Consider the following 23,914-nt stretch of genomic DNA (forward strand, 5'->3'; position numbering starts at 1 on the left):
GTGAGCCTTGATAATTTTTTCGAAGACTTTGCCAAGGATGGAGGTGAGACTGACTGGTCTATAGTTGCCCGGGTCCTCTTTCCTCCCCTTTTTGAAAATGGGGACCACGTTGGCCCTTTTCCAGTCCTCCGGGACTTGGCCCGTGCGCCACGAGCTTTCAAATATTCCCGCCAGTGGCTCTGCAATGATGTCGGCCAGTGCCTTCAGCACCCTCGGATGGAGCTCATCCGGGCCTGCCGACTTAAAGGCATCCAGTTCTTCCAAGTGACTCTGCACCATCTCAGGGTCTACGCATGGAAGTCTGCTGCCTTGCTGCTGCCTCTCTACAACCCCAGTGAGAGACTTGTCGTGCCCCTCGCTTAGGAACACTGAGGCAAAGAACTCGTTGAGGAGTTCAGCCTTGTCCCCTCTGTCCGTCACCACTTGTTTCTGCCCATTTAGCAGGGGTCCTATTCCTCCCTGGGCCTTCCTTTTACTCCCAATATATCTAAAAAACAATTTCTTGTTGTCCTTTACTTGGGATGCCATCCTCAGCTCCATGGTGGCTTTGGCCCGTCTAACTGCCTCCCTACAAGCACGAGCGGAGGAGGTATATTCATCTTTGGTAATCTCTCCCTGTTTCCACTTTTTATGTGCTCCCCTTTTGGCCCTTAGGCTGCCCTGGATTTCTCTGGTCAGCCAGGGAAGCCTCCTGGCCCCTTTCCCTCTTTTGCCTCGCTCGGGGATTGTCTCCCTCTGTGCCCGAAGGATCATTTCTTTAAGGCACAGCCACCCTTCCTGGGCTCCCATCTCTTCAAAACTCCTACTCTGCAGTGCGTCCTTGACTAATCGCCCGAGTTCATTGAAATAATACTCCATTGTGCTAGGTGCTGTACGTGCCCCAGCGAAGAGACAGACCCTGCTCCAAGAGCTACAGAAATGAGCCAGACAAACTGAGTATTATCACCCCCTTGTGCCGAGGAACGGGGAGATGAAGTGATGTGCCCAGGGTCACAAAGCATGTCTGTAGCAGAGCGGTGATCTTCAGCTGAACCTTCCTGAAGCACTTGGGGCCCGATCCTGACAACCTCCCCGTTGGTGTGAGGACACGGCACCGTGCCACGCTGAGCGACCAGCCAAGATGACCACGGGTGCAAGAGGGACACTTCCTGCTCTCTCAGGGACATGTCTTTATAGCTCCTGGGGACCAGCATCCCATGGGGTGGTTTCCCAATGGTGATTTATTTTAAGCCAGGAAGCTTTGCCCCACTCGAACAGCCAGAGCAGGCGTAACCACGAACGAAGCACAGAGGCAATGACTTGTTCTCAGGGCTCTGGAAAGGAGCAGGCGTCCTGCCACGATGCCAGGCTGAACACCCTGGGGACCCAGGAAAGGTCTAACCGGAGTTGGGGGTACTTGGCAGGAGTTTGATGCCACACTGGGTTCAGTCCTTGGCCTGTTTGCTGAGGTGGCCCATAGCTGGGGTGGGGTTTGGGGTAGCACAGCCTAACAGATCCACGTGCTGTAGATGGGGATGACGTATAAACCCCAGGAGCAGCAACTTCAAATCATTGAAAAACAGGACTGTCGGGGCCTTCAGGAGTCCATCCAGCCCAGCCCCCCGCTCAGGGCAGGGTCCCCCAGTGTCAGATGAGCCCAGCCAAGTGTCTGGCTAACGTGCTCCCGTGATGGAGGTGCTACGGCCTCTCTAGATAACCGGTTCCAGGGCTTAGCCCTCCTCATAGTGAGTAAATCCTTAATATCCAACTTAAATCTTCCTTATTACATTGCATTGCGTCCTGTCGCCTGTGGATACAGGGAAGAGTTGATTGCCAGCTTCTCTGCAACAATCCTTTCGGTAATTGGAGTCCGTCACCAAGTCTAAATCGTCCCCGTTCATCCAGCCTCTCCTTGTAAGTCAGGTTTTCGAGACCTCTCCACACTGCTGTTGCTTTCCCCTGGACTCTTTCCAGATTATCCACATCTTTTGTGAAGAGCGCTCGCCTGGACACAGGAGCCCAGGTGAGACCTCCCCAGCGCTGGGAAAATGGAAGAATCCCTTCCTGTGTTTAACTGGCGTCATTCCTCTTGACACATCCCAGGACTCTCTTCTTTTTGCCGCAATAGCATGCCATTGCTTCCCAGGTCCTTCCCTGCAGTGCTGCGGCATAGAGTTGTTCTCCAGTTTGTGTCTGTGCAGCTGACCCTAAGTGCAGTATTTGCATTAGTCCTTATTGAAGTGCAGCTCATTTATGTCAGACCATTTCTTTGGTGTATCAAGGGCATTTGCAATCCTGATCCTACCCTGCAAAGTGTCTGCTACCCCACCCAGCTTGGCATCATCTGCGGGTGATTTAAGCATGCACTTGGTTACATCCTGCACGTCGTTGGCTGCCGCGGTCCCCCTGCTTTACCTGTGGCAGGTTCGGTCTATATTATGCCAGGGTTGAGGGTAGTCTTCTGCAGAGTTTAGACTAGGGTTGGTATGGGACAGTTTGGACAGGGATGTTCCTGCCTGCGGCTGGGTTGAACTCCACGTGAGACCCCTCCCTCCGGAGGTCCCTTCCAGCACGGCTTCTCTATGATTAATGAAGACATTAAAAAGCACCAGACCCAGGACTGATCCTTGGGGAACCCCGCTCCATACTTCCTCCCCCTTCATCATCGAGTCTTCGACGACTCCTCGTTGGGTTTCATCTCGACGGGATTACACCCGTGACGTGTACATGCGCCCCCTGAGCTCGCTGACGATGCTATCACGGGAGACAGCGTCAAGAGCTGTGCCAACGTTGCGGGATGCCCCATCCACCGCTCTCCACCATCCCCCAGAGCCCGTCACCTTGTCATACAAGGAAATTAAGTTCATAGAAAGAAATTAAGTTGGTCCTGGCAAGCCCAAGCTGCCTGTTCCCGGTCGCCTAGCTCTCCTCTAGGCTCCTTGCTGACTTGCCCCAAAGTGTTTCTGGGTATTGACTTGAACCCTTGTCTGGTGCCACACGACTATCAGATGAGCTAAGGCAGGGGTGCTCAACCTTTTTGCAGCAGTGCCCCGTCTGCCCACAGGCCGGACCCTGCTGGTGGGCCCAATCCGGCCACGTGGAGTGGGGCAGCCCCAACCCTGCCCCACGAGGAGAGGGGATATAGCCTGACCCTGATCTGGCCGCATTGGGGAAGGAAGCATGGCCCAGCCCTGCAAGGGGGAAAGGGGCATGGCCCAGCCCCAAACCTGCTGCATGGGGCTTGGGCGTTTGGCATCCAGGGACGGGTGGCTGTGTGCATTGTCTGCAGGCCGGATTTGGCCCGCAGCCCCCGGCTTGAACACCCCTAAGCCGAGGTGAGGCTCTGGATCTAAGGCTAGCAGCAGGCCCTGTAGCCTCTCGGTAGCTGGCCACTGGAGGGCATCAGCACTCACAGCATCCACGTCCACGCTCATTTATCGCAGAGGTGAGAGGCTGAGACCCGACTGCTCTGGTCATTATTACGTGACGGCTCCATGAAAGCGCAGCGATAGCTCCGTACAAAGACGAAGGTGCCGAGTGGTGACCTCAGGCGATCCCTCTGCAGAGAGGAGGCCCTAGCTTAGCACGGTTGGCTGCATTTCTTGGTAGCCCGTGTCCAAATGCGAGGGATACGCCAGGCGAAGGCTGGCCCGTGGCAGCGCCGGGCTGCCGTTCTGCTCCCGAACGCGTTGGCCTGGGGCTCGTCAGGACGGAGACACGCTAACGTGAATCACCGAGGCTCAGCTGAAAACATGCAGGCTGCTCCCGTGAGTCAGGCTCTGCCAAACTGGATTGTCCTGTTTGCCTTTATTGGCAGAAACTGCCCAGCTCCAGGGGTCTGTCTCTGGGGGTCTCCCCACGTCCCCTCGCTGCGACAGGGTGCCTGGAGCGGGCAGGCGTTTCTCTTGCAAGCATCCGTTCTGCTGGTGCTAATGGGACGCATCTGCTGCTTCGTCCCGGGGGCCGAGTCTGCTCTTTTCCCAGAGCAGAGCAAGGGCCAGGTTTCTTCATGGGCTCATCTCCGACGTGGAGCATGAATGTCTTTCTCCGGGAGCCGCGTTGGCCTGGCTTTAGTCAGGACCACTCGGAGGGAGGCAGTGATGGGTGTCAGGGGCCGGGAGCTGGGTTTCTCCGGGTTGTCGAAGCCAGGGGAAGGGAGGAAGCACTGCATTTGTGGGATTCGTTTCTTTTCTTCCTCTCCCTAACTTGGAAAGCAGGTCCCCGAGGCCAGGTCTGCAGCTGGTGAAGCCGAAAGAGCTAGATTGGTGCCCGTTGGCTTTGACTGTCCTCTACTCCCACCCTTTCAGAGCACCTTGTAGACACAGGGCAAGAGCTCGTAAGAACATGAGAGTTGCCATGCACTGGGCCAGACCCTGGGTCCATCGTCCAGAGAGCAGAGGCTGGGAGGGAGAGTGGACGGGGTCTGAGCAGGGTTTTCTCCCTGTTCCTCTCCCACTTGCAGCCTGCAGCATTGAAGGTCCAGGATGCAGAGCCCGTGCCCCTCACTCCCGTGCTCAATAGTGACGGATACCCCTTTCCACGTGTCCAGGTGCTTTGTGAATCTACTTAAACTCCTGTGGCAGCGAGTTTCACACCTGAATAACTTGCTGGGTGGAAAAACTTCCTTTTGCTAGTTTAAACCCACTACCTACAAGGGGAAGTCTGGCCTGGGAAGGGTGCCAGACCCCGGCTTGCTTCCTTGACGAGGAGGGGTGCCAGGGCAGAGGTGGCGGGGCCCTGCCAGGGAAGGGCTGCCCTGGGGAAAGCAAATAGCCAGGCCCAAGACAGAGCGCATGCAGAGCGGGGTGCGGCGCTGCTGTCACGGCAGAGGTATGCTCTGAGAAATTTCTTCCCAGCGGAGGAGGGACCGTGGGTGGGGAGCTGTTCCCGGCACACGGAGCATGTGCCGCTGCAAAGAGCAAGCGGTGCTGGTGCAAGGGGCCTCGATGTCCTTCCAGCTCTGGCTAAGCCTCCCTCCAGCCTCCGGTGGGTGGGAGGGGTCTTCACGCAGGTGGGGAGCAGAGGCCCAAAGAGGCAGGGGCTTGGCCGATGCGGGGAAAGGGCGAGTTTGGGGCCGAGCCAGGAGGAGAACCTGCTCTGCCAGCCTGGCTGCCTCGTGCCCTCCTTGCCTCTGACTCCTTCCCCAATTCCTGCCCATCCCTTGCAGGTCTGGGTCCCTCCTGCTGCTGCTCCACACTCCAGACCTCCTCACCCTGCAGCGGCTGTACGGCCAGCGCTGGGGAGGGAGCTGCTCCCTGCTGGGATGGGACCTCGGTGGCCGGGAGGGCAGCGGAGAAGCAGCAGGCAGGGGCTTGGTGCAGGTGCAGCAGCAGGTGCTGTGGCCCCCAGCAGTGGGAAATATCCTGCCTGGAAGCACTGCCATGCATTGGGCAGCTGCAAACCCCCCCCGGTGGGACCTGGGTCCAGAGCGGTGCAAAGCGCCCGGAAGGAGTGAGGATTTGGGGAGCAGCTGCTGGAAGACAGAGCGCATCCTTGGCCCTCATGCTGGTCGCTCGCACTGGCTCTGCCGCTGGCATTTCCGGCAGGGCACTGATAAACGACCCTTTGCAACATTTCTCGAGGCATCCCAGGAGGGTCCGAGCACCTTCTCGTGGTCTGTTGGCCCCGATACAGGGGTGGGCTTGTGTGCAACGTCCCTTGCAAACCAGGGAACCCTCCAAGAGGAAGCTTGTGACTCCTGGAAAAGGCTGCCCAAGCCCCATCGCCCCCAAAGCTGTCCACACGCACCCCGTCTCTATACAGACACCCAGCCACGTGCACACCCCTTCTGCACGCTCGTGGCAGCCAAGGAGCTTCTCCTGGCTTTGTGCCTCTGTTTGGTGGGTGCCGGTTGCTGGTTTTCAGCTGTCTTCTCCTTCCATCCAGGCCCGTGGCTCCATGGCGCCCTCCGTGGCAGAGAGACCCGAGTCTCCGGCAGTCCCGGTGGCATGCGGCCAGCTGCAATGGGGGCTAGGCTCCGTCGCCCCCGCCCTGCTCGCGATTCTGCTGCTCCTTCTCTGCTTGCCCTTTAAGAGGTACGTGCCCCTGAAACCTTCCTGCGAATGCATTACTGCTGGACGGGGCTGGGCAGCCCTGCGGAGGTGCCGGCACTGCTGTAACCACGCGGGTCTAGTTTGGTCAGTGTAAACCCTGCGTGCGGACGCACTGCACCGGGGCAGATTGCTCCCATCTTGGGGCTACGAACAGACCCGCACCATGTTAATGAACGGGGTGTTTGTGAACTAGCGATGCGAAGAGCTGTGCAGAAGCTCTCAACCCTGCTCGAACCTGCCTGAGAGCGAGCGAGCCGGCTGTGACTACCAGCCGCTCGAAGCTGAGCTGATTTAACCAGAGGCCAGACCCGCTTCGGGGTCTAGCTTGATCCAGCCAAAGAGCAGCCCCGACCCGGTGTGGGCAAGGCCGTGTGGTCAGAGGAGGTACGGACCAAGGGAGACGGGTGGGGGAAGGAGGCAGGATTTTCCCCTGCAATGAGCCCCCTCCAGACCTGGGCTGCAGAGATGCCTGGAGCACCTGCGTCTGTCCGCCGAGACGGTGCCAGCGTAGGAGTGAGCACGCAGGAAGGAGCGACTTGCATTCGCCAACGCCGACCTCAGCATCCGGGCCCTAGCAGGGAGCCCACAGAGCTGGCAGCAGGGCGAAGGGGAAGAAAAAGGGGTGAGGGGACCCTCTGCCAGGGACACGGCTCTCCCGGGAGGGCAGCCAAGATGCAGTCGGGCTTTCTGATCAGCCCAGTGGGCTCCAAACTAGCAGAGGGGCGAGCTCTCCCTTGGAGATGTGCCTTGACTGGCCACGGGAGGCCACACAAATCCACGTGAAAGCCCCTTTGTGTGCTTGGCCACGTGTCCAGGAGGGCAGAAGAGAGGCCGGGTCCCCAGGCTTCAAGCGACTTGCGGCCTCTCGGGCTGCCAGCATCATGCCGGACGTTGTGTGCACAGCTGGCGAGCTGCCCCTCCTTGCTCTGAGCTGGAGGGCTGTGCAAGAGGCAGGCAGGGTGGGCAGATCCTGGTCTGGTTTGACCTGCTGTATCCACCCAAGTGGGCACCGGTGCCCGATGGAAGTCCACAGGAGCCTTGTGCAGGGTCCAGAGTGCTAGCGCTGGCTCCAGGGCCCCTCTTCTACCTGACCGCCATCACTGCCTGCCCAGCCTGAACAGCATCATGCTGCCAGGTACCTTGAAATGGCTGCACATTTTGCACCAGAAGCAGCTGCATTTCATCGAGTCAGAGAGTCCTAGCGCCGTGGGGCTGGAAGGAGCCCCAGAGGTCACATCCAGACCGACCCCTGTCTGCCCAACCGGCTCAGACAGACCATATCAGCGGGGGGGCAGGGGTGTGTGAAACTCATGGGCCCCATGGAGGAAAAAGTTCCCCTAAAAAGGACAGGTGATGCCTCAGGGCTTGAGCCGAGCGTGATCCCGAAACCCCAAGCTCTCCACCCTTTCCATTCAGGCAGGACCACTGGCTCCCTGCTGCTCTGCTGGGCTTGGGGTCGGAGTGGTCCCTGGCGCAGGACAGCAAGTCAACTTGGGGTCTTTCTCTTCTTTCCAGGAAAAATCGCCATTTTTCCACGCAGTCTGTCAAGATGAGGATTGAGTCCTCCACGCTCATCAGCATGGTGAGTCCCCCGGCTCTGGGTGCACCTGGGGAGGGGGGGTTCCCTCCACATTGCTGAGGGGGTAGCGGTCGGAGGGGCTTGCATTGCTCAGGCCTTCCCCGTTGCTTTCCTGCTCGCGGTGTGGTGCCTCCATCGCGCCGAAACGCTGCCCCTGCTCCTTCGCTGGCATCGCTCCCGCCTGGTCCCTCCGAGGGCAGCCCCGCAGGGGTTCAGCCTCACGCCCTTCCTCGGCTTGCGATGCAGGGTCGCAGCTCTCCCCTGTGCAACCTGGGATTTGGGTCTATGCAAACCCCTGTGCTATTGCAATGGCAGCTCCAACCCTCCTCTCCGGGGCAGGGGTTCAGCTCCTTCTCCAGGGCTTTGGGGGCTGCTGGACTGGCAATTCAGGGCTCATCCTTCATTTGCCCCGTGGGCGAGAGCATCCCAGACTCTAAACAGGAGCTGTCAGGTGGAAAGTCCCCAGTGCAGGGAAAGGTCTGAAAGATGCAGGAGATGAAGGGCCACCTTGGGCCTGGAGGACGCCTCTCTCTCCCCCGCTGAGCTCAGGACCTGCCAGGGGAGAATTATAAGCCATCAGGACATAATTGCTTGGCAATTACCCTCCCAAATGTAAGAGCAGCTGGACCGTGGAAGCAGCTGTGCAGGGACGTGGCTCAGTCTCTCGCTGGGGTCCCACGCAGAGGCTGTCGGGGCTGGGGGGGTCAGTGCAGCCGGGGCAGGGCGTGGGCCTGGATGACCCCCGAGGAGTCTCTGGCCGGCTGCAGTCGTGGGCCAGGGCTCGCTCAGCCTGGGAGAGACAGTGCTATAATATCTCCTGCCTGCCGGTGGCAGCAGGCACCTATGTATCCTCCACCTGCCTGCCCCGCTCAGGCCTAGGTAGCCCCGGTGCTCTGATCAGGGCTAGGCTGTCTGATCTCCCCAACCAGGGGCGCGGGGGATGCTGAATTTTCCCCGAGCCATGCCCAGGGCTAGCCCATGCCTCCTAGTGCTCTGCATCCATCCCTTGACCAGGTTATGCAGCCTCCTTGCCTGGCCCTGCGACGCGCCCAAGGCAACACGCACATAAAGTCATCCTGGCCTTGGCTAGGGTTGTACCCTGGACCTCCGGCCCCTTGCAGTAAAGGAGACCTGGAGGCGCAGGCCTGTGGCAGGCAGCTGCAGTCATCGAGGCCAGGGACGCGGCAGGTGCTGCATCCGGGTGGCAAGGCTGTTTCCCGGCCAGCTGGTGCCCACGAGCCTTGGTCGCAGGATCGCTCCCAGAAGCGGGTGTGACCTGGCTGGGTTAGAAAGTCTTCCCCATCCTGTACAGGTGCTCAGCCCAGGGAGCAGAGCTGCCTCTGCAGGCATGCGCTAGCTCCTGTCCCACGCTGAGGGGGGCTCGGCTGCATTTCGGGAGAGGCAGGACATGTGCGACCCATCTGGGGACCACGCCTGCCACCGGAGAGCCGTGGCTGTACGGGGCGGTGGGGACAGGGGCTCCGGATTATACACAGGGCGAGGCCCCGAGAGTGAACCTCTGCAGCCTTGGCTGCCCGCCCCAGCTGGCTCACGGCAGTGGGTAGTGACCGTGTCCCCATCACTACTTTTTTTGCAAAAATACTTTTATCTCTATCTCTATCTATCTATCTATCTATCTATCTAGATAGATAGATAACTCCACCTCCATCGCTGAGATAGATAGATAGATAGATAGATAGATAACTCCACCTCCAACACTGCCAAGCAGCCCCCGTGGTTCACTTGACAGATCAAAGCACACCAAAATCCCATTACACAGTTTGCACGGCATACTGGCGTGCCTGTGCACCTGTCTCCATACCTGTACACCCACCCCCTGCCCTCCTCAGAGGGTCTGCCCCTAAAAAAGTCTATGCCAGACCCCACTCCACTACAGAGAGCTTCAGAGCCCAGCACAGAGGCCCGTGTGTGAGGCCCAGTGAGAGCGAGCGGCCGTAGGCGAGTGTCACAGCACGGTTTCTCTCTGCAGAAGAAGCTGCCGTCCAACAGGTGCCTTGGAGGGAAGCCGTGGCAAGCTGCAGCAGTGGCACCAGCAGGTAGGACCAGAACCCGTGGCATCACGGGACAGGCAGCTCTGCCTCGCACGTGCAGGGCCTGCTCGCTGCACCTGCCGGCTCGGACCCGGGGTAGACAAGGCTGTGGTCTCGGGTGCGGGTTCAGGGCACGGTGGGCAGAGCGGGACTGGCACGATGCCTGCATGCTTGTCCCCTTCTAGTGCTGCCGATTGCCTGTGCTTACACCAGGAGGGTGCGGGGCTTCACCAGCTCACACCTGCACCACCTCCAGCTAAGGTTTCTGCCTTTTGTTGCTGTCTCCCTGCTGTACCAGGGCTGGCACTCACTTCGCCAAGCGAAGCAGGGGTGGGTTTGTCCATGCTTGGAGGAGCCTGTCTCACCTACCGGCTGCAGGAGATAGGTGGCACAACCTGCCCGGTGCTACTGGCTGCAAGGCACCTGGTACCCAGGCTCACTGACGTGGTGTGGATGTGCCCCGTTTCTCCCCAGCTGTCCCAGGGATGCAAAATGAAGGAGCATTTGCTCGACCCCAAAGAAGGGCCAGGCTGGCAGCAAAGCGGGGCTTGCGTACAGGCCATTTGCATCACCCTGCAGCCGGGCGCCCGGCCTCCGTGCAGTGGCAAAGGCTTCCTCTTCCTGGCCCAGAGGCAGTCGAGGGAAGCTGCCCGAGCCGAGCCGAGCCGAGGAGAGGGGGCAGAAACAGGCTGCCGTCAGCTATCCCGGTGTTCATTTCGGTATTGCCAGCTCCACCGAGAGAGGCACGTCCCCCTCCGCAGGGCGGGAGGGGGTTCCCATCTCCTCTGGTGGGCCACGGCCAGGACAAACACTCGCTTTCCTGTTGCCGAAACAATTGCTTCCCATTGGGATCTAACTGGAGAGCTTTGAGCAGCGCTGTCTGCTCCTCACGCCCCCCCAGCGCAGGACCAGATGTACAGCAGAGGGAGAGGAGGGCTTGTAAGAGCCAATCCACCTCCCCAGAACCAGCCCGGCACGTGTGCCATCCCCCTGGTACCCGTGCAGCCCGTGCAGTTGCAGCAGTGCCAAAAGACCCAATCGAAAGATTCCCACCAGCTCCATGGGAGACAGTCTGTCAGTCTGATACGGGCAAAATCAGATGCTTTGCCGGGGTTTCACCCCATTGCCCCTTGCATCTTCATTCACCGCTGCACTGTTGCAACCTCGAGGCTTCGGTTTACTACCCTAGAACCAGGCTCCACGTACCTCCGTATTTATACTGCTCCTGCCAGGGGAGTGGGATGCAGGGACTGCCAGGAGCCAGGGCATGCCAGGGGTCCTGAGTGCTTGCTTTCCAGCTGCCCGTCGAGATCGGGCCCTGCTGTGCTTGGTGCTGTGTGGATGCACGACCCCAGAAGGCTCCCTCCCCTGAGCTGACCTGGGGGCAAACGGGGGCTCTTCTTTGCTTCGGGCCAAAGCCGCAGGGGCAGGAGGGTGCAAGTCGTGTCCTCGTGGCACAGCATGGTGAAGCTGGAGCTCTCAGGGGCGGTGGATTTGGGATCTAGTGGACACGGTCACTCTTGTCAGTGTGTTGCTCTGGCTGAGCAGGACCCAGGGCTCGGTGCAGCTGGGTGGCTGGCACAGACCCAGCTTGGTGGCATGCTAGTTCTCTGGGGGGAGCTGGCAGGTCTTTGTCTCTGCGGCACCCACGTAAGGCGATTGGAGTTCATTTAACAGGGCTCAGGCTATGCCAGATGGAGGTGGGGGGCACGCTGCATCTGCGGGTTAAGCTGCAGGGATTCGTGCCACGGGCTCTGGCCTGGGGGTGGCGTTTCCCCTTCCCCACTGGCTTTCCAGCCGTGGGGGATCCTCGCTCTCTGGCGTGCAGAGAGAATAGGGATCAGTGTCTAATTAACCCCATGCTGGCTCTGGGTTTCCCAGGGCTCAGAGCTGTGAAAGGCTCCATTTCACTAGAGGATGCCCTGTCCTGACCGCTGGCTGCCACGTGGGCCCTGCGTGGCTTCTGTTCAGAGCCAGTGGCCAAATCCTGGCTGATTTCAGGGGAACGGGGTCAGGGCCCCAAGAGCACAGTGGAGAGCCCAGCAGCAACTTGTGCTGGCACGGGCCTTGGTGCTGAGCACGTGACGGTGCACACAGGATCTCCCCGAGCAGAGACAGTGCCAGGAGCAGCATGGAAACTCCTGGGCCAAGCAGTCCCTGCTGCACGCTCTGCTCCCCCAGCGCGGGCTGGTGCAGGGATGCTGGCAGTATCCTGGTCCCCACTTCCTTCTCTCAGCACGCCTGCCCACAGCTGAGAGTGCTCTCGTTGTCCTTCGGAGCCTGGAGTGAGTGTGTGCAAGCATGCACATGTGTGTGTGTGTGCACGCGTGTGTGCAACATGCCTGCATTCCCCGCTGGATTTCCCGCCACGCACTGAGGCGAGGAGAGCGCGTTGGCTGCCGGCCTCCAAACCCAGTAGACACACAATGGGGGCCAGTATGTGCAGGTGCGGCGAGTACGGCCCTCCCTCCCGCTGCCAGCAGCCCGCGCAGGTCAGGAGCGTCTCGGCCCAAAGTGCTTCCCAGCCCCAGCCTGCAGTGCCGGGGAAGCGCAGCCACGGCTGGGTGGAGGCACCTGGGAGAGGCAGGATCGGGGGACGCTGTCCCAGGGCAAGTGCCTGCCTTGGCTGGGAAACGCTGTCAGGTTTTAGCATCCGTGCAGAAGATGCCGTCGTGTTTTAGCATCTGCACAGCCCCGACCTGCCTTCCTGAGCGCTCTGCGGAGCAGCCCGTGCAATGTACAGCCCAGAAGTGAGAGCCAGACCCCGTTTCGCCTGTCACGAGCGGACACGAGCCCGTGACCCTCTTGCGTCCCTGGAAAACCATTAATGCCAAAGGCAGGCAGGTGCTGGCTGCTGCATGTGACAACCTCCAGGGCCGCGAGGCTCCCACTTGGGAGCTAATAGATGGCTTGACATTGGGTCAGTGCTCTGACCTGGGCGGCCCGGATAGACGTGTTGGCAGTGTGCTGGGAAGATAGCGAGCAAAGAGGGGCTCCGAGCTCGCTGAGAGCTGAGCAGGGACATCCCCAAGCCAGATGCCCTGCAAGGGGTTAGCTCCAGACGCCAGGATGGCAGCGCAGGCTGGTTGCCTGGGACCCGCCGGGTCTCGGCTCTGGTCCTGCCTCTCGAGTTGCTCAGGGTGGGGTTGAGCCAGAAGCACGGGGGGGCAGATCATGGATCTGAGGCTTCAGCATGGGCAGAGCAGGCAGCCTAGGGGGCTCGGGCACGCACCTGAGCTGCAGTGGGTTTAGGACTTTACACGTGAGTTCCCGAGGAAGGTCACGTGGCAGCTGGCTAACACCTGAGGCCAGATGGGAGGCAGGCTCCAGACAGACCGGCCTGTGCTTGCTTTGAGCTGCTTCTTGCTGTTCATCCCCATCCCTGTCCCGGGTTGGGATCTCGCCAGCTCAGCAGCAGCAGACCCAGCCACTGCTGGGAGAGGAGACCTCCAAGGAGGTGCAAGGGCTGACCGCAGCGTCCTGGCCATCTGAGACCGGTGCTCCCTGTGTCACCGTGGGGTTGCTTGTAGCCTGCGGTTGGTACCCAGGCCCCTGGCTCCGACTCCAACCTCTCGAGGAGCAAAGCAGCCACCGCAAAGGAAGCGAAGCCTTGCCGCTCTCTCTCCAGCATTGTCCGCTGTTGTCTTGGTATCGACCTCTTGTCAACTTGGAGAGAAAACTGCTGAGCACTCGATGCACACGTTGAAAGGAGGAACTGCCTGCGCACGTGGAAATAATAAGGAAGCTGGTTTGCTCGTTAGCGGGGAGCTAGAGCCGCTTGCAGCCGCTGCCTGAGGAACTGGACTGCGGGCTAGCGCGCTGCCCGCGGGGCCAGGGCTGCAGCTCGCAGGAGGAGGGGTTCAGGTCTGGCTGCGGAGTCTGCCCAGACACCAGGCCAGCGTCTCTGAGAGGAAGCGGCTGCCCGTGAAGAGTAAAAACCTCGACTAAGGAGGTAGACGCGGCAGAAGAAAGTCTGTCAGTACCTGGGTCCAGGGAAAGGGGAGGGCAGAAGGGAGCAGAAGGGCTGTAGCGAGCAGCAGGCGGAAACCAGGGCTGAAGTTTCAGGACGATGGTGAAGGGACCGATGAAACGGAGCAAAGCATCAGACTGTGCCGGGCTGCAGAGCAGGGCCCGCCTGGACGGTCTCGCACACACCGGCACACACCGCTCTGCACGTCCTCCTGCTGCCCAAGCACAGACCCCTACCGCGGGAAAGGAGACGCCGTGAACCGCCGGCAGTCTAGGGACTTGGACACGTGGTAAAGCAGACCTGTTTGTGTCCACCAGACAGCAGCGCACATGGCACTAGGGTAGTTCCTTTTTTTCCCTTTAGAAAAACAGACTCAAGCCTTTTTGGGAGGAGTCGGAGCCGTACGTGGTGCTTCCTGTCACTTGTCCTCCTGCCATACCCCTTCCCCGCGGTCTGTACGGGCAGGGAGGGACGGCTTGAGGCACACGCGCATAGTGCCCAGGAGTGCGAAATCAGAAACATGCAACACCTGCTTGCAGTCTAGCCTCAACGGCGGTAGGAAAGAAGTGTCCCCTCTATGCCGTTGCCAGGAACGATGCTTTAATTCCCCTCTGCTGTGTTATTACAGATATCAGGCGTGGTTTTACACTGGCAGGGTGTGGGGTGAAGAGAGGCCGAGGTTCCCAGCACCAGGCCTAGCTGTGGCTGTCCTGCACCCTGTGCCCGGCACTGGCTCTCCGTAGGTGGGTGTGCCACGGTTTCCAAAAATTGAATCATCTTTGAAGGTGCCTCCCATCTGGCTCCCCAGACTTGCTTTGCAGAAGGCCGAGTCCTCTGACACTTCACAAAGCAAAACTCCCAAAGAGTTTCCACGGGAGACGGTGGGGCTCCTAGGGTGCGGCTCCACGTTACCCTCAGCCCACGCTCGACCCGGGAACGGGAACGGGAAGGGGAAGGCTTAATACCGTTTCTCGCCTGCACTGCTCTGACTTGCCACTAGAGGGCTGGCGAGCAGGGGCGTGGCTTGGAGCCAGGGCACCTGCCCTCTAGCCCTGCTGGGCGGAAGGGGTGCACTGGGAGCAGTGCATCCTGGGAAGCTGGAGGACCACAAATCATTCCCTTTATCTCGGTGGAGCTGACTGAAGTGACCCTAACATGAGCTGGGTAGCACAGCCCAGAGTTAACCCTTGCCTGAACTGGTGTAACTCTGAGATGCTCCGAAGGCGCTTAGCATGAGCTAATGAGCTTGAATGGGCTGACGCTCGCATTTTAAGTGCCCTTAGCGTGGTCCAGTGCAATGTACAGTTTCACACGTAGTACTCCTGGCTTGGAACCGCTTCGGAGTCCATTTGCAACCATTATGCCCCATCCTAGCTGTTATCCCACGGTGTCCCAGTGACAACTGCAGCTGTGGCTGGGGGGGGAGAGTGGTGCTAGGGAGCTGTTTCCGTAGTCTAGGATTTTCAGGAGCAAGACAGGCAGAACCAGTGCTGTAGGACCACCAGCCCATGACAACTGCCAGCTCGTGCTCCGCAGCCTCGGCTGAGCAAGCTGAGGTCAAGGATGCATTGGGAGCTGGACTGCGAAAGCTTTCTTGCCCTGCCAGGCTTTGGCCATTTCTGATTTTTCCTATCCTGAATCAGGCCAATAAGTTTCGATCTCAACATTTGGGAAATCCAAGAAGCGGGTGGGAGACGGGTGGTGAAAAGCGAGTGGCCGTGTAGGGTCGGATCAGTCGAGACATGTGCTGTGAATTCAGCCCTGGTTGTTGGCATGAACAACCTCACGCTTGAGCAACAAGTGTCACACTGAGCCAGAACTCGGGGCGCTTTAAAATCCAGCTGAAAAGGTGGATTTTGCCTTGACGGTGGCTTTTTCTTCCCAGAGCAGGAGACCCAGAGAAACCAGAGTCCGTGTGACAACAGGCTCCATTTGGGCCAAGAGGGGTTGTCTGAGGAAAAGCCATTTAGTTGGCAATCTCCTAATGTCGATACGTGGGGAAGCAACAGCCCGCGGGACCGCAGCCGTGGGGTGGAGGCCTGGGGAGGCGCAGGCTTGGGGCAGGGAGGAGAAGGGAGACTGTGGCTTCCTGCCCCTGCTCCCTGGGTCTCTCGCCCGGGTGCGGACGTGATGTGAGAGGACTGCACATCCCACACGCCAGGCTGGGCACCCTGGCCGCCTCCGTTCCTGATGAATCATCGTGGTTTCCTCGCTGAGAAGATGTCAGGTTGTTTGGAGAGCTAGCTAGCAGGGAGCCTGGCGAAGCTCCTCCTGACTGCTTGCTGCGCCGAAGCTGCTGCCTGCCTACCCCCCGCGTGGCACGGCAGGATCTAAACCGAGTGGGGAGAGAAACCCAAAGCAGCCCAGCGGAGCCAGGGTGTATGGACGGGCTGAGTCAGGCCACGGAAAATGGGGTGCCCCGGGGGCTTCTCTTTCAGGGGAGAGGGCTCACCCTGCCTTCGCCTGCGATGCGCATGTTCTGCAGCCACAGAAACCCTGGGGCAGGTGGGCAGGAGTCAGCTCCCTCCTCCTGGCAAGCGCACGTACTGGACTCAGGTGCCAGCGGCGTGGCGTGATGGCTCCACAGCCCCAGTCGGGGACAGCCTGAGTCAAGGAGGCAGGCCAAGGAGGGAGTGCAAGATGAGCCGGCCCCCCGCGCCCTCCAACGCAGGTGGGGCTGGCACAGGGACATGCCTGGCTCGTGCAGGCGCTTTCCGCAGCCCGCCAGCCACTTTCCCTCGGTCGCTTTCCCGGGGAGCTGGATGTCAGGGTTAGAGCGGGGCACGGCAGGCGGGTGACGTCCTGGCTCCTGCGCACACCGTGCAGCAGGGAGGGCACAGGCCGGGGTTACGCAGCGGGGCACCCCGCTGTCACATCCATTGGAGGTGTAGCCGCCAAGGTCCTGGAAGTGACAAGGCTTGGAGCCCCGTCCTCCAGACAGCCTCTAGCACAGGCCTTCAGCTTCCCAGGCTCCCGGCTGCCAGCGCCAGGGCAGAGCTGAACGGAGGGTCCGAGAGGCAGGGTTGTTGGGGCTGGTTTCTTTCCTCCTGCCGCAGGTTGCAGCCACCACGGAGGGGACTTAGAGCTTTTCTGGACATGGGGTCTTCTCTAGGCACCGCCCTGAGCCGACGGCCACAAGGACAAGTGCTGCAGCCTGCGTTGCGCTGACTGCTCCGATCTGCCGGCAGCGAGAGGGACAGCGGCTCCTTCTTGCCAGCAGCTGAGCTTTTGGCCAAGCTAGACCGGGCCTCCTGCCTTGTGCCATTACACAGACGCGGGCTCCTTCGTCTGCCCCTTTATGGAGCAGAAGATATCTCAGAGGAGGAGAAACTCTTTGGGTGGGTGACGGCCCCATGATGTTTGGGGCAGCGGGGATTTGGGGCCCACGACAGGAGGTAGCTGGTGCCGGTCGGGCGGGGAAGTGGGGCCCTGCGTGTGCTCGTGAGCTCGGGGCTGTAACAAGGGTGCTCCCAGTACAGAAGCAGGAGCGGCCGCGGTGGAGGTGCCCACAGCAGGCGGGGAGCAGCTCTGACAAGGGACCGGTGGCCCTGCAATCGGAGAAGGCCTCGCGTCTAGGGGAAAGGGTCAGACCTTCGCTCTCGGCCTCTCTGCGAGGCTGCTTGAGCCGTGCGTGCACGGCGGTGGCTGGATCTGTCTCGCCGCGGTTATTTTTAGCCGCTCTCCGGCTGTATTTGCTTTGAACGGGAGCCAGTGAATCCTGACCCCGGCCATGTGATGGAGGGCAGCACCCTCTGGTAACCCTGCCCATGGCACGGCTTGGCAGGGCGCAGCATGGGGCCAAGGCCGGGCTGTGGAGGGCAGGCTGTGACCAGCCCATCCTTCCCGCTCACGGCGCTGTGAGGGGCTGGTACCCAAGTGACGCTGCAGCAGGTCTGGGGGCGAGGGGGGAATTTGAAGGGCTGCCTCGCTGCACAGGTTGTATCTTTTCAGTGTGTGTGTGCATGCACACGTGCGTGCAGGTGTGTGTGTTGCTTGGCAAAGACCGTGCGTGCAGTTGGGACACGAGCCGCACTGCCTTGGCTGCGAGGCCCCAGCTCCGCAGGCCCTTGCTTACCCCTCCACCATCCTAGTTACACCTTGCACGGCCCTGGCCGCTCGCGCAGTGCTCTGCAATGGTCAGGGCTGCCAGGGGAGGAGTGAACCCCCAGCTGGGCAGTGGCAAACCCCTTTTCAGCTGCCATCAGGATCCCTGTTGCAGACCCATTTTGGATGTCAGGCAGCAAGCACTTGGCAAGGCAAAAGCAAGCCGGACCCCAGAGCAGTGCGGACCCCCCAAGCTGGCTCGGCTCAGGCTGTGCGAGCTGGGGACGGACCGTGTGGCGCAGGGTGTCCGCACAGCCCCGAGCCCTGTGGGTTGCAGGCACTGCTGCAGCACGAATGCGCGTGGATGAGATGCATGGTATAGCAGCACCGGTGACTCCTGCCTTAGCGCGTCTCTCCCCTTGGCCTGCGTGCCTGCGACCCCCCGCGCCCCAGCGCTCGAGGCCTGAGCCTGCGAAGCCCAGGAGAGGAGGCACCAGGATTCGAACACAGCCCTTGTCCAGAGGAGCCCGTGGCTTCCTTATTTCCAGCCTCCACGGGGCGTTTGCATGAAGGACGGAGAACTCGGGAGTCGTGTGAAACGCAGCCCCAGGATCAGGCGCGTTTCTCTGCAGCCCGGGTCCGCGGTGAAGCTCCTTTCCGAGGCTCCCTCGTGCTGCACGAACACGCGCGCTCGGCAGCGGGCCCAGCGAGAGCAGAGTCCCTTCTTCAGTAAATATTTGACCAAGGGCAGAAACTCATTATAGCAGAACCAACCCTCCCAGCAGCTCTGCCCGGGCGAGGGAGAACGGCCCTGCTGCGTCTCCAGCCGCCCGCCCCAGCCCCGCTCCCTGTCCGTGCCACGCGGAGCGTGCAGCGCTGTGCCGTGAAGGCCTGGGTGCAAATCGGAGGAGACTCACTGGATCAAATCCTCCGTCTTCGGGGAGCAGCTTCTGCCAGAGCCTGTCTCGAGGGCTGCACTTTGCAGAGGGCCTGCAGCTTGGCCGGGGGCACCCTTTGCTCTGTCCCATTGCTGTAGGGGAGAACCAGCAGTGCCCTTTCCCCCCTCGGTGCCCGCAGGGGACAGCGGGAACGCTTCTCTTCCCCGGAAAGCTGCAGGCTGGGGGTCCTGTGCCCCCTCCTCCACTTTCCAGTGTCCTGCCAGACCAGAGGGAGGTGCTAATAGCCATCAGCTCTAGGCTGACCATGGCCCATGGAGGGTAGGCGGCCTCCATACCACACAAAACAGCATCCAAGGAACAGCGCTGGGGCAAAAATAGCCCTTCCCTGGGCTCTCCTTCAGACACAGGCTTAGCACTGGGCGGTCCAGCGTCACCGCACCAGTTCACTGCTCGACTCTTGAGCGGTGCGTGATGCAGACAGCGAGGAGGGGAACGTGGGACTCGCCGTGGCAGTGGGAGCTCTGGTTCACGTGGCCTGTCAAACCCCACAAACAGCCCAGCTTGGAGAGAGGCTTTCGGCTGCACTCGTGTCCTCGTTGCGGCGACTCTCAGCATCTCTGGCTTTGCTACGCTGGAGCTTCCCCATCCCCAGGCTGCATTGATGTCCTTTGCATGTGTGCAGAGCTCAGGATCAAAACCTTGCCCTCGCTGGCATGTTGGGAGGGCAGAGCAGCCTGTACCCACATCACACCGGCAGCCGGAGCGAGCTGTGACCACGAGCAGTGCTGCAAGAGGCCGAGGAAGAGGTGGCCGGCAGGAAGCATCCCGCAGAGCCAGGGCACCTGGGTGATGTCTGTGTATGGTGGAGGGGAGAAAAGAGGGGAGGGTAGGGAGGGCGGTATAAGCTAAAGGACTGTGTTTGGCACCAGAACGGGCTGGAAACTAGACTACCCCAGGGCACATGCAGAGAGCCGTGGGCTCGCCAAGACGTTGCTGAGAGGAGACTGCTCTCAGGGGCTCGTGCCTGGGGCATCTGGGCGCAGAGGTGCCCAGCCCAGGCTGGAAGTTGCAGGCAAAGATTGCTTGCCCGCTGGTACCCGGCTCATGCCACTGCCCCGCTGCAATGGCAGCAGGCCCAGCAGGACGCATGTGGCTCAGTGCTCTGCCTGCTCTGTCATGCTGCTCTTCTCTCCGCAGGAGGCTCCCAGCCCGGTGACCCAGGACCACGCACCAAGATGCAGACCAACGGCTTCGCTGCCAGTGCCCGCCGTCAGCCAGGAGATTGCAGGCCCCCGGTTGCGAGCCCTCGAGCGGAGAGGGAATGCGAAATGGTGGCTCTTAGTGGCCAGAGACCTGGACCCCAAGCAGCAGGGAGGCCAAACCCAGTAGCCGCAGAGTCTCCGCAGTGCCAGGAGCTCCCCTGGGCTCCCAGGGATGTGCCAGGAGCCCTCGTGGATGCCAGCCAGGGTGCAGATGGCCCGATCTATGAGAGCATCACCGAGAAGGACGTTTGCTCCTGGCTGGGGGCGCTGCACGGAGCAGGAGAGGCGGCAGGGGCTCACCCAGGTCCAGCGGCTGCTATGGGTCTCTCCTCTCAGGCCAGCAAGGGGGCTGAGGAGCCAGCAGCAAGGGCATCGCAATGCAACAGCACGCTAGAGCAGGCCTTCTTGCCCCCCCAGCCCGGCCGCAGCCTCAAGGGACCGTCTCTGCAGGTGCAGGAGCTCGTTTGCGAAGAGGGCCCTGCCAGCGAGCCCTTGCACGTCACAGGCAAGGAGCTGCAAGCCATGTACGCGCGTGTGTGCAAGAAGCCCCGGGAGCGCTGCCTGGTGCTGACGGCTGCCCCCGCTACTGCCCTGGAGCCAGAGGACGAGCCCCCGCCTCTCCCAGAGAAGCGCTTCGACCTCCTCTGAGCGGCCGCCAGCCCAGCTCCGTCCGAGGCGCAGGTAAGGTCACCTGGGAGGGGCAGAGCCGGACTCTGACTCTGGCCTGGGGCTCCTGCACCTGCTGGGGCCTGATTCTGGCCAGGGGAGGAGAGGACGGGAGAGGAAAGACGAGCCCTGCCTGCCAGGTGCGGCAGCGAGGGGCAGGCAGGAGAGCCCCCAGGGCCAGGGCAGGCAGGAGGGAGCCTGCACTTTCGGGTCAGTCAGCTGGGGAGCAGAGGGGTGCAAGGTGCGAGCTCAGTGAGGTCCCCTTGGGCCCCGAGAGGCCTCCCAAGGCTGAGCCGTGCCCTGCCTCCAGCCCCCAGCCTGCTCTGGGTTGCCCCTGCACCTCCCGTGGGTTTGGGATCAAGCCTTTGCTGCCCTGGCCCCGTCCTTCCCCCTGAAGCTGCCTGCCTTCTGGTCTCTGCACTGACACTCCTGGCCCTCCCTCCTGGAGCCGGCCAAGCGCCTCCCCGGCCCAGCTTGAGGTTATGGTGGTGGCCCTGGAAATACCTCCTGCCAGAAGTGCTGACTCAGGAGGGGAAGCATCTTGCAAGCCAAGGGAAAGCCCCAGCTGCGCCAGCCTCCTTGCACAGCTCAGGGAGGCCGAGAGCAATGGGCATGGGAGGAGCAGGGAGAGCGGGGCGCTGGAGCCAGAGGGTGGGGGGTCTCTGGGTGCACACAGAGAGGAGCTGGGTGGGGGTGTCGGGGCTGCATTTCCTCTGCAGGGCCACGGACACGGCAGAGCCCTGGGACCCCTTTCTGCCATGGGGGATTCAGCGTCCCCAGCCGTGGTCTGTTCCCAGGTGGGCTCAGGAGATGCTCGGACACACGTGGGACCCAGCTCCCATCACTGCTGGTGCTAACGGGGTTTGCTTTTCCTTCTCTCGTCCTGCAAGACAGCAAAGTGCCACGGTCACGGCCCAGCTGGGCCCACAAGCAGCACCCCCGTCCCAGGGGGCTCCAGCTGCAGGGGAAGGGTCCTGCCAGAGCAGCGCTCCCCAGCCCGGCGTGACCGTCGAAGCTGAGTGTCCTGATCTTCCTGGAGGGAAGCCGTGAAGCCTCGCCTGGCACCAGCACCCCCCCAGCTCCAGCCCCGACCCCCGGAGCGATACCTGGGGGCACAGGGACATATTAGCTCCTGCAGATGGGGATGTGGCCCAGCATGGGCAGCTCCATCAGAGCCTCTGCGGCAGCCGGAGAAGGAGCTGATAGCAAACGCCTTGGACCGCGGAGCACCACCTGACGGCGGGGTGGGGAGGAGGTGGATTAGGGATTACAGGGAGTTTAGGGGAGTGATGGACGGCTGCCAGCAGCCTCCTGAGACCAGCTAGGACACGGCCCGTGCCCTCTCAGAGCTGCTGTGCCACAGCGGGGGCCAGACGGGGTTGTCCCCCTGCCCCGACCAGGCCAGAGAGGTGCCGGCGCCGAGCACTGGCTGCAGCAGATCGAAATCAACTGGGATACACGTGAGGCAGGCGAGTGAATGAGTGTGGGGAGAGGGACCCTCCCCAGCCAGGAGCATCAGGGGCTCAGGTGTGAGGAGCAGGCCTTAGGAGCCCTAGACGGATGATGGTGCTCATCATCGTTCGCCCCGACGAGGGTTCACCGGTCCCGAGGGCAGCGTTGGAAACAGCAGGGCAGAGCGGTGTTTTGGGGGGTCTCTCTGTCTCTGGCGCTGGGCGTGAGCAGTCCTGCTGTGATCTGGACCTTACTATCTCCCGCCGCAGTTGTGAGAGCCTCGTGCCGCTCGAGCTCATGCTCAGCCTGGGTCTTCTCGCCCCTACCCTGACTTCAGTGGGGCTCCCTTAGCTGGCTTTGCATGCCCAGAGCATCCGAGTGGGTGCTGTCTCCTCTCCCACCACGCAGCCAGGGTGAGGGTGGGTAGAAGCCACGCTGGCCTTCAGAAAAGCCCGTCGCAGAGAAGCAGCTGGGGAGTTTTGCCCCATTTTAACTGTCCTGAAAGCAATCCCCAGAGCAGCGCCCGCGTTCACGTTGTAAGAAAGGAGCAGCAGCCGTGGCGTCCTGACTCCCAGCCAGGAGGAGGACGGGAAAATCGTGTTGGGCCTGGGAGCTGAAAGCCTGCAAGAAGTTCCCCTCCATCAGCTCAGCTGCCGACAGAAGCAGGGTGAGATGCCGTTGTTGCTGTGAAATCTGAATGCATCTGCTTTGTATTAGAAGTGCTTCTGGAGGGATAATAAAAGACTGCAACAAAAGTCAGCAAGTTGAAGGGTTGCTTACAACCATGGCTTAGACCAGCGGTTTTCAACCCATGGTCCGCAGATCCCTGGGGGGCGGCAGACTATGCCTAAGGGGCCCGCGGAAGATGACTGTGATCGATCACAAGTATGTGAATGCCTGCCCTTCCAATTCAAAGGGGGCTGTGCCTCCATTTGAATTTTTTTAGGGGTCCGCAAATGAAAAAAGGTTGAAAACCACTGACTTAAAACGATCCTCCCAGTGTGCTTATAATGCCAAAATTCCTGCCTTTTCCATGCCCATCCCATCATTTATTAACTTGTGGTAAGCTGTGCAGTATAGAGGGTGACTGGATATCTTCACAGAGCAAAACGGGAGGCAGGATGCTATAGCCAGCGCTCGTGCTTGCTCCGTGAGGCTGGGTCAGGGGAACCTGGGTTGCCCCAGCCCTGAGTTTGCTTCTGAAAAATGAAACCTCTGCCCAAGCCCATTGCATCCCATGCCCGTTGCCCTGGGATCTGAGCACCTCGTCTCCTTGAGCTCCGCCTGAGCAGCCAGCACCAGCATGAGCATCTCCAGTCGCCATGAGAGCTGCGCCAGGCTGTGGCAGGAGGCGTCCCCAGGCTGCATCAGAACTGCAGTAACCAGTGGAGCAAAGAGAAGATGGAGGGACAGACACATCTGATCTTAGTGAGGTGCTGGGGCAAACCCCAGGCACTACACGCAGCACGTGCGGGGGCCCCAGGCAGCTTCCTTTTTCCCCTCCACGGGCTCCGAGACACCGACTGCCTGAGCCGGGCCGGGCGCAGGAGCACGCAGCAAGGGTCAGCAGTGCAATGGCAGGACTCTGCAAGCCTGGGCAAGACCGACGGGGACTTTTCTGGCGCTCGATCGAGGAAACATGTTGAGCAAGACGTTTTGCAAATCCTGCCTTTGTCAGAGTCTGCGCCAGGGCCAGTCCGAGTCAGTGGAACGATGCTCATCAGCTTGAATGTGCTTGAGATCAGGCCCTTGATGTGTCACTGTCTTCTCGTCTCGCTGTTACAGAAGTACAGAAAAGCAGGGCTGGCAGGAGCCCATCTCGTCCAACCCCTTGCTCAGGGCAGGACCAGCCCTGTATCAACCAGCCCAGCCAAGCGTCTGTCTAACCTGCTCTTCAGACCTTCCCGTGAGGCAGACTCCACAGCCTCACTGGGCAGCCTCTTCCAGCCTCATCGCGAG

At 60.9% G+C, this 23,914-nt stretch overlaps 1 protein-coding gene across 2 annotated transcripts in view; it reads left to right on the forward strand.

The window, feature by feature from the left end:
* The window catches only part of LOC106722495, a 26,254-nt gene extending 3,540 nt beyond the window's left edge, over window positions 1-22,714 (forward strand). Inside the window, exons 1-6 of one of the 2 annotated variants that reach the window (XM_025210724.1) lie at window positions 4,723-4,809; window positions 5,866-6,014; window positions 7,548-7,614; window positions 9,602-9,668; window positions 19,773-20,518; window positions 21,394-22,714. In XM_025210724.1, coding sequence (XP_025066509.1) covers window positions 5,878-6,014; window positions 7,548-7,614; window positions 9,602-9,668; window positions 19,773-20,485 — 984 coding nt within the window. In that variant the 5' untranslated portion in view covers window positions 4,723-4,809; window positions 5,866-5,877 and the 3' untranslated portion in view covers window positions 20,486-20,518; window positions 21,394-22,714. Of the gene's footprint in view, window positions 1-4,722; window positions 4,810-5,865; window positions 6,015-7,547; window positions 7,615-9,601; window positions 9,669-19,772; window positions 20,519-21,393 lie in introns of those variants that run through there. The other variant, XM_014522554.2, reaches the window with a different exon arrangement.
* Window positions 22,715-23,914: the final 1,200 nt, after the last annotated feature.

Source organism: Alligator sinensis, unplaced genomic scaffold (assembly GCF_000455745.1).
Source record: "Alligator sinensis unplaced genomic scaffold, ASM45574v1 scaffold637_1, whole genome shotgun sequence".
In the NCBI taxonomy this organism is placed as follows: Eukaryota; Metazoa; Chordata; order Crocodylia; family Alligatoridae; genus Alligator; species Alligator sinensis.